The sequence below is a fragment of the Zonotrichia albicollis genome, chromosome 29 (genome assembly GCF_047830755.1).
Source record: "Zonotrichia albicollis isolate bZonAlb1 chromosome 29, bZonAlb1.hap1, whole genome shotgun sequence".
NCBI lineage: Eukaryota > Metazoa > Chordata > Aves > Passeriformes > Passerellidae > Zonotrichia > Zonotrichia albicollis.
The window spans coordinates 2,522,098-2,531,941 of NC_133847.1; the positions used below are offsets into that span (position 1 = coordinate 2,522,098).

General features: G+C 55.0%; 1 protein-coding gene and 1 long non-coding RNA gene across 3 annotated transcripts in view; one reads left to right on the forward strand and one right to left on the reverse strand.

The window, feature by feature from the left end:
- BTBD2 (BTB domain containing 2) overlaps positions 1 to 5,198 on the reverse strand; it is a 29,190-nt gene extending 23,992 nt beyond the window's left edge. The window contains exon 1 of one of the 2 annotated variants that reach the window (XR_012577246.1): positions 4,551 to 5,198. Coding sequence is in view for 1 of the 2 variants with exons in the window: in XM_074528788.1 (XP_074384889.1) it covers positions 4,551 to 5,137 (587 nt within the window). In the remaining variant the exon portion in view is untranslated. The remainder of the gene's footprint in view (positions 1 to 4,550) is intronic. The other variant, XM_074528788.1, reaches the window with a different exon arrangement.
- On the forward strand, positions 4,968 to 8,797 carry LOC141725383 (uncharacterized). Its single transcript, XR_012577247.1, has 3 exons — positions 4,968 to 5,102; positions 6,364 to 6,747; positions 7,489 to 8,797. It is a non-coding gene; the product is annotated as an uncharacterized LOC141725383 (long non-coding RNA).
- Positions 8,798 to 9,844: the final 1,047 nt, after the last annotated feature.

Consider the following 9,844-nt stretch of genomic DNA (forward strand, 5'->3'; position numbering starts at 1 on the left):
AACAAAAGAAACCACTCAAAACCCACAACTACCCCGTGCTGCTGAACAGCTCCCTCCTCCATCTGCACAGAGAAACCTTAAAATATCTATTCCAGAAGAGCTGGCATAGGAACACAGCAACACAGGAGCTCAGAGACACCAGAGGTGATGGGAAGATGCTGATGATGATGGTGGGCTAAATGAGCTTTGCTTGGTCGTATCCTGTGCAAGCTGTTCCAGCTCCAGAGCTCAGTCCCCAAGGGCACTGGGTGCCAGAAGCCAGCTCGCTCTCAGACCAAGGCCGCGGGTCAGCCCTAGCAAGCAGGGAATATTCAGCTCTCAGTGATCAGGCAGCTCCTGTGATTTCAGCTTTGCTTGCTAGGCAGCTTTCCCTTGGCCTAAGGCTCCAGCAGAGGGTAGAGAGAGGAGAAGCAGAAGACGCTGGCTGTTCCACGAGTATGGCTTTATTGGAGGGTCCGTGAAGGGTCTCAGCTCTTCTTCTTCCGAGTTAGTAGGGGTACAGTATGCTACTTTTATACCCTTGGCCTGGATCCAATCCTGACCAATGGCAAAGGTGTTAGAGTGACCATAAGTGACCAATGGTAGGTTTAACACAATATTGCCTTCCATGGCTATAGGGATAAGGTACAAGGCGGATGTCCCTGGAGACAGGAAACTTCTTTGCCGCTGTGTCAGCATTCTGTTCTCCAAGGGGCCCTGGCTAAACCTGAGGGGTTTACTACAGTGGGCTGCCTGCAGAGGATGCAGACCCTGGTGAAAGGAGCAGGAGCCATGGGACACAGGATCTGTGAGTGAACACATGCCCAAGACAAGACAGGATGGCCTCAGAAGAGACTGCTGGAAACAACAGCCAAATCTTACTCAGGCTGTCCCCGAGCTGTAGATCTCCCAGGCTGGAGCACACACAGGGCTGCATCCCCACAGTTTGCCCTGCTCACTCTCAGGCCCTGTTTTCTGGCCAATTAACAAGTTTAATTATGACACCCATGCAGTTCCTGGCTGATGAGGTTTAGCCATTTCTAATTCCATTGATACTGGGCTCGACAAAGCAGATCTGGAAAAAGACAAAAAACCCTTTCCCTCTTATTGCTGGGTCTAATCAATGAGTTGACCTTGGCCATGCTGGTGCCCTGGAGCTTTGAGGCAGCTGCTTGGCCTGGCCTTGGCATCAAAAAAAAATTTAAGGCCATTCCATCTTCTTCATGGCGGATTCAGCAGCAAGAGGGAATGAGCTGAAGGCTCAGAGACAGGGCCTGCTTCAAGGTAGGCAAGGAACTGCCACAGGGTCTGGAGTCTCCTCCAGGTGGGAAACACCTGATCTTCTCAAGGCTGCAGATACTTGGACAGGTGACCCTTCAGTTCACACCTTTTATCCTCAAACTGGGCTCTCACACACAAAATGAATGTTTGTTCTTAGCTGCTCTGTGAGGTTTTTTTTGTCTGTTTCTGTGGCTTGATACGAACTGTTGAGCCAAAGAATCCCAGATTGGTTTGGGTGGAAGGGATCTTAAAGCCCATCCAGTGCCACCCCTGCCATGGCAGGGACACCTCCCACTGTCCCAGGCTGCTCCCAGCCCTGCCCAGCCTGGCCTTGGGCACTGCCAGGGATCCAGGGGCAGCCCCAGCTGCTCTGGGCACCCTGTGCCAGGGCCTGCCCACCCTCCCAGGAAAGAATCCCTTCCCAATACCTAATCTAAATCTCCCCTCTTTTCAGATTAGGGCCATTAACTGAATTTTCCAGGTGCACTCAGAAACACACCTGAACCTACAGCTCTGTCAGAAACCTCTTCTGGCACCAGTACCTGTGGACAACATCACCTGTGCTCACCGGGCACACCCCACTTCATCACCTCAACCTACAAACCCTCCACATTCCCCCAGCTCCATCCAGGAGAAGACAGACCAGGAATCACCTGCACCAACACTCCCAGCTGGCACAGGACTGTATCTCTTGGAATATTTGTGTTTCCCAATCTGCTGCCAAAGCCATTCCCAGCACACCATGAAGTCACATCGAGGATGCTGCAGAACCACTCCTCAAGGCACCACAAGGAGCTGTCCAAGAACCCAATTCAGGAGTTGCTCCTCCTGCAGCCATGCTTGCCTGGTCTAAAAATTTACACAATTAAACCAGACTGCAGAAATACTTACCTGGGAGCTGTGCACTATTGTGCCAGGGGTGGTTTAGATTGGATATTAGGGAAAATGTCTTTACAGAAAGCACTGGAATGGGCTGCTCAGAGTGGGGGTGGAGTTACCATTCCTGAAGTGTTCAAAAAACACAGATGTGACACTTGGGGACATGGTTTAGTGGTGAATGTGGTGGTGCTGGGCTGAGGATTGGATCTGATGATCTTAAAGGTGTTTTCCAGCATTAATAACTCCATGAGTTTATGATTTCAGACATCTGACAAAGCACCAGCACCTGCCCTGGTCACTGAAACAAAACAGCACCTCTCCAACTGAACCCATGGCTGCTTTGCAACTCAATTCCAACCCAAAGTATCTTCTGCCACTGAGGTGGGAAAACTGAGCACAGAAGGGGTCTGGGTGGTTTTATTTTAGGCTCTCTTATTTCTGAAATAACCACAGTACTTCATAAATCACCAGGATATCCCAGCTGTAACATCACACGGACAAGTTTTACTAAAATCTCTAGAACCTTAGGTGGGATGTCACACCATGACACACTCCATTCTATCTTTACCACCCAGAGCACCAGATGAATTTCATAGCAATTAAGCAGCATCTCACTTTGGGGACAATTTTTTTTTTTTTTAATCTTCATTTATTTTCCATTTATTTCTGGGCTGAACATCACCTGTCCCCACCCAGCAAGCCTAGTTCTCAGGACAGGAGCAAGCTTACCCAAATACTAATTAAGCTTCAAATTATAAGAGAGCAAAGCTGACACTCTAAAACCAGCCTAGAACAAGTGTGGTTTGTTCTTAAAGTGAGAGAAAAGGGGGAAATCTGAAGGGGGAACTTCCAGTAACATGAGCACTTAGGAGAAAAGCAATAGTTTGAAAGTGTTTGGAGCGAGGCTCCCTTTGCCAAGCACCACTTCCAGGTACAACAAGAAACCAATTAAAGTTGGTTCCATCTCTGAGCTCTTCCTTGGGAGGAAGAGGGTGGCACACACGGATTCACTGGAGCTCCCCCAAGGAACCAGCTGAATGTCAATCAGCCACATCAGATCTGCATCACCCAGGTGGAGGCGATTCCCAGCTCCACAATTCCCAGCTCCTCTGAGCTGCAAATTCTTAAATGGCAGCTCAGCCCTAAGCATTAACCACTACAGGTTATTCAGGCCGAGGTGTCATTCTCAACACAGCTCTTCATGGTAGTGGATTAACCCCCAAAACACAGGGCTTCAGAAAAGATTCAATAAAGGTCATTTTAAAATTAAAATGTTCCACCTGAAATTTGGGGTCTCAAATCATTGTTCCTTCATTTCCATCCCCAATGCTCTCAGGATTTTGGTGATCTCTGTCAGCAGGGATCAGGCAGATGAGGGAGACTATTCCTCCCCTCCTCCGCTTCCCACCAAACCAAGGGTTACTTCCAAGTGACACCCAGGGATGTGAGGTTGTCCCACTCACTCCATCCCTCTGGAAAAAACACTCTCACCCAAACCCTGAATGCATCCTGAGCTGGTGGCACTGAGGAAAGGCACAACACTGTCCCAAGGCTGGAAGAGATCAGGGGCAGCACTGCCTGACCTCAGTGGGGGTTCCATGCTCGGGATCTGTCCCTGAGCAGGGGGTGAAATGTGGGGGGCAGTTCTGTGAGCCCCTTTTCTCTCCTCACAGGCGGGTGCAGCAGCCCAAACCCCGCACCCTGTACCCCACTCGATGGCACATCACCCCCCGAGGCTGCAGGAGAACCCACAGCGCTCCCAGGGCCATCGCTGAGGGGCAGTCTGGGGATGAGGGGCCATCCCCGATGGAGAGCAAAGGGATCATCCCTGAAGAGGATGAAGGGCCATCCCTGAGGAACTGTTCTGAGAATTAAGGAGACATTCCCTGAGGAGCAGTTTTGGGGAGAAGGGGGCAGTTCTCTGAGGAGAAACACAAGGGAGCAAAAGGAGCAATCACTGAGAAGCAGTTCTGGGGGATAAGGGAGTGATTCCCTGAGGAACAACATAGAGGGGTGAGGAGAGCAATCTCTGATGGGAAGTGAGGGGGAAAAAGATGCAATTCCTGAAGGGAATATGTGAGCAATTCCCTCAGGGAATAACGGGGGGCGGGGGAAAGGGGGAGACGAGCCATCCTCGAAGGGCAATTAGGGGGTTGAGAGGGTGATCCCTGACAGGAGGAGGAGCGATGCCTGAGGGGCACTTTTGTCAAATATAAACGAGCGATTCCCTTTATCAGTGTGGGGAGAATGAGAGGATGCCCCCAGGCCCATCGAGCCGGCGCCCACGACCCTGCCGAGGCCCGGGACCCGCGGCCACCCCGCAGGGCCATAGGGCTGGGTACCCCCACATCCCTCATCCCTCCCGCATTCCCGGATCCCCACGCGTGGGACCCCCGCGCCCCCCGCCCCACCTGTGCGCCGGGATGCGCTGGGAGCCGCGGCCCTTCCCCACCAGGAAGTGCACGTCGCTGAGCACCTCGTTGTTGAAGAGGAACGCGAACCGCTCCTGCACCGTCGGCTTCGTCGCCTGCCAGTTGTACACCGGCTCCCGCTGCAGCGCCCCGCCAGGACCGCCCGCCCCGCCGGCTGCCCCCGCCGCCCCCGCCGCCGCCGGGCCCCCCGCGCCGCCGCTGGCCGCCGGCGGGTTGGCGGCGCCGCTCTGGTTGTAGGTGAGGCCGGGCGGCGAGGCGGGCGCGCCGTTGGTGCAGGCGGCGGCCGCGGCCCCGTTGCCCGGCGGGGGCGGCGGCGGCTGCGGGCAGGAGGAGGAGAGGCCGCCGGGGCCGCCGCTCCCTCCGGCCGCCATCTTGTGCGGCGGGGCCGCGGGGGCGGGCGGCGCGGGGCGGCGCTGCAGCAGCACCAGCACCAGCAGCGGCGGGCGGGACACGGCGGCAGGCGGGACGGGGACGGGGGCGAGGGCCGCGGAGATGTCGGCGGTAGCGTCGATGGCGGTGGCGTCGATGGCGGTGCGGATGCAGAGCGCCGGGCAGCAGCGGCGCATGGGGCGGGCGCCGCCGCCGGCCGGGCACGGGGGAGCGGCGGAGGCGGCGGCGGGGCGGGGAGAGGGCGTGGGGCGGCGGGCGGGGCCGGCACGGAGGGGGAGGATGGAGGGCGATGCGAGGGGGAGTGAGGGGGTTTTACCTGACGGGATAATCCCTGAGGGGGCGATCCTTGAGGAGGATGAGGGTCCATCCCTGAGGAACACTTTTGGAGATGAGGGGGCGATCCCTGAGGGATCTTTTGAGGGTAACGGGGCATTTCCCTGACGAGCAGCAGAGGGGAGCAATCCCTGAAGGGCACTTTTGGGCAAGAGGGGATGAGACCCTGAGGAACCAGTGTGGATGAATGAGAAAGGCAGTTTTGATGGGCGATCCCTGGAGACAGTTTGGGGGATGAGGGGACGATCCCTTAGGGAGAGTAAAGGGATGATCCCTGAAGGGCTGATCCCTGAAAAGGATGGGGACTATCCCTGAGGGGCAGTCTGGGGGACAAAGGGGGCGACCCTTGGGGCAGTGAGGGTCAGTCCCTGAGGGACGGTCTGGGAATGAGGGGGTGATCCCTGAGGGGAATAAAGGAATGATCCATGAAGGAGTAATCCCTGAAGATGATGAGGGGCCAAACCTGAGGAACAGTTTTAAGGAAAAGGGAGCATTTCCCTTAGGAGCAATGTGGAAGGGGCAGCAAGAGGAGCAATCCTTGAGGGGCAGTTTTGGGGATGAGGGAGTGATCCCTGAGGAGGATGAGGGCGCATCCCTGGGTGGAAGGAGGAGGAGCAGGGAAATGGGAATGATTTCCCGAGGAGCAATGAGGAGGGCAGGGGGTGAGGGAAGCAATCCCTGAGGGACAGTTTTGAGGGACAAGGTTCCCTGAGGAACAGTGGGGGGGTGTGACAGAAGCAATCCCTGAGAACCAGTTTGGAGATAATGGCGATTCCCTGAGGAGCAGTGTGAGGGGGTCAAAGGGGAGCAATCTCTGAGGGGTAATTTTGAAGGATAAGGGGAGCATCCTGTGAAAGGGGTTATTCTGAGGAGGATGATGGAGCCCAGAGAGCAGTTTGTGAAGGGATGAGAAATGGGGGGGCAATTCACAGAGAAGAGGTTGGGAGTTAAGGCGCTGAAGGGGGTCAGTGCTGGCGGTGAGGAGCCAGGGAGGTTTGGGCCTTGTGGAGGTGAAGGTGAATTGGGGGTTTTCCCTGCATGAGCTCACACACCAGCCATTCCTCTGCAGCAGACCTAGGCCTCCAACATCCCCAGGCCCCTGCTTCATGCCCAGCAATTCCTCACAATAATCAGAGTTACTGGCTGCTGCTGACACAGGCCTGGAACACTCCATTACCAGGCCCACCACAGGCATGACCCTGCACAAACCTGGGAGCCACAGCACCCTGATCCCTCACCTGGTCATGCCCTGCTGCTCCTGCTGGACCTGCTCAGCCACAAACCACTGGCCAGTGTTGTCCCCACTGATGGCATCTCCTCGCCAGGCAGTGTGAGGTGGAGATGGTGCAGGGGCAGGAGGCGGCTGCAAAGCAGAAGATTAATTAAGAGGCTGTGCCACTGCCTCGCTGTGATCTCAGTAACTGAACCGTTAAAGTGATTTATTCTTTGCAGGGTAATTACATTCCCCCTCTCTCTGTTATCCATCCCCTGATCTGTGCTGCACACACACCCAGGCAGGAGCGGGCGTGTGGTCTGTGAGCCCGTGTGTCAGAGGGGAGATGGCCTGGCTGCCCCTTCTGCCTCCTGTGCCTTGGTGTTACAGCTTCTGTGGCACACAGAGACTTGCTGTTTGTGTGGATTGTGTGCTGTTTGTGTGGATTTAACACTTCCAGACCCTCACACAGCTCTGCAATCTCCCCATGAGCCACTATGGCCGGACACAGCAGCGCTGCTGCTCCACTGATTTTGACTGAGAGTCCAGCCTGGCTTTGTATTGTGTTGTCAATACCCGTTTCTGCTGCATTCTGTGCTGTCATGTTCCTTGCTGCATTTTTAAAGCCGCATTTCACATGGACAAGTTTGGCAAACACCTATGCAGAGCTCTTGTCCTAACAGTCTCAGGGTAGGCAGGAATGAGTAGGAGCCTTTAAAACCACAGAACCATACAATCATTAATATAAGAAAACATTTTTAAGATCAAGTCCAGCATCACCCCCATGCTCACCACTAAGCCATGTCACCACATTTTTTTGAACACTTCCAGGGCTGGAAACACAGCATTTTCGAGTATCTATTTAGAGTATTTTTCAGAGGAACAATCCTTTTTCCTGTGAAATCTTTCATTTATTAATAATAACCAGGCATTCAATACAGCCGTACTTTCTCTTAAAACGCTGCATCCTTTCCTCTTTAGCACCATTTCCTCAGCGCATCACTCCCCCCTTCCTGGCCCAGCTGCTTGCACAGATTTCAGCGTCACGCTTTTCCCTCGGGGCCCCGCAGCCTGGCTCTCTGCTCAGGCCTGTCCTGCTTGCGGGTGCTCCTTTCGGGCCACAAACGTTAGAGGGAGCTGGAGACCCGCAGTGCCCGGTGGATGGCTGCAGGCGGCCGAAGGCTGGCAGGAATGGCCTGCAGGCACGTCCCGAGCACCGGGGGCTCACCGGCTGTGCCATCCCACACGTATCCAGCTCCAGGAGTGCCACTGAGGGGTTTCTGCCCCGCCTGGGACGTGCAGGATCATCCAGCCCAGCCCATGGGCTGAAGTTTCTTCGACACAGCATTCTCTGCTCCAAAATCGCAGCAAATTCATCCTCACAAACTGGTGTGCTTGCCAGGGAGGACGTGCTGCTCCATCAGTTGAGAAGGGGATTCTGCACCCTTTCCTGCCCTGCCTGGGAGGTGCAGGATCACACAGGCCAGCCCATGCTGCTGGTGGAGGCTGAGTTTCTTCAACACTGCTCCAAAATCCCAGCAAATTCACCCTTGACAAACTGTGGTGTGCCTGCCAGGGAGAACGGTGCTTCTCCATCATCTGAGGAGGGGATTCCACATCCATTCCTGCCCTGCCTGGGAGGTGCACGATCATCCAACCCAGCCCATGCTGGTGGTGGAGGCTGAGTTTCTTCAACACTGCTCCAAAATCTCAGCAAATTCATCCTCACAAACTGTGGTGTGCCTGCCAGGGAGGACGGTGCTTCTCCACCATCTGAGGAGGGGATTCCACATCCATTCCTGCCCTGCCTGGGAGGTGCAGGATCATCCAGCACAGCCCATGCTGCTGGTGGAGGATGAAGTTTCTTCATCATATCATTCCCTGCTCCAAAATCCCAGCAAATTCATGCTCACAAACTGTGGTGTGCCTGCCAGGGAGGACGGTGCTTCTCCATCACCTGGGGAGGGGATTCTGCACCCATTCAATCCTGATCTTCCAGCACCACCAGCTCTGTGCCATGCTCACCATGCCAGCCCTGCCACCCTGCATCTGACACATCCTGGTTGTTCAGCCCCTGGTAGAGTAAATCAGGGTGATTTGTGTTGTGGCAGGAGCCAGAGGCTTAACTCAGCACCAGTGTAAGGAAACACAGCCGTGGATCTCGGGGATAATGGATCTGTGTGGGACACTCATGTGGGATGGGACTGACAGGTTTGCTGCATGACCCAGCACCAACCCCACGGTGATCAGGGGTGTGTTAGACCAGAGGAATAAAAAGAGGAGTGTCATACAGGAGATTTTACCATCCCAAAAATAAACCTGGGAACAAACACTCCTATAAAAGGCCCGGTGTCATTATTTCTGGGTCTGGTAGCCAACAGATTCCTTCAGAGATCAGGCACTGGGCAAAGGCAGCGCTGTTTTAGCTGGGGCATTCACAGGGTGAGCAAAAGCCTCATCCCAGCAGTAATGCTGGGCAGGGAAATCACAGCTGGGGCTCAGCTGGTGGGATGAAGGCTGACCCCATCCAGGCCTGGACATGAAGGGTCTCACAAGGCTGCAAGCAGCTGGAATGAAAACAGTGGCACCAGAGTGCTCAGAGTTGGAGAGCAGAGAATATCTGGCCTTTCTTCACCTCATGGAGGCAGAAAAAGCATGTAGAATGTGTGCTCCAAGCAAAAGGCAGGCAGATGCAGCTCTCCCCTGGCTGAGCAGCTCACCTCAGAGGAGGCATTTAGGATGTAGGAAGCTCTGAGGAAGACTGCAGGGCAAAGACAGAGACATCCAGGTGTGAGCCAGAGGAGGGCAAAGTGGGACCTGCCAATCGCTGTGCCTTAGCACAAAACCCAGATCTAAACCTCCAGCCAGGTGAGAAGGTGACTGAGGAGGCCCAGGGGCCACTCCAGCCACGGGCACAGCTCTCCTGGGCTTTGGGAAAACCTGGCCCTGCTCTGCTCCTGCTGACCACAGCTCCCATTGTCTGTGCAATTCCACCCAGAGCTGTGGCAAAGCCAGACCTGCACCCCATGGCGCTCCAAAATTCACATTCCACCATCCAAAACCACAAACAAGGCTGACCAAGGCCTTCAGACAGTGGAGGAATCAGACATGCCATGCTGTGCCAGTGCCACCCAGGCTCCTGGTGCAGAGGGAGCAGCCACAGGAAACACAGGCAGGGCCAGAGCTGGGTGCTGGGCTCTGCACATCACTCACTCCCTGAGATGACCTCAGAGGGAGAACCTGCACACACCAGTCAAAACCACACCAAAATGGCACATCCTGTCAAAAACCACCCCAGATGGATGGTTTGGGTTGCCTGGAGACATGACTCTGCAAA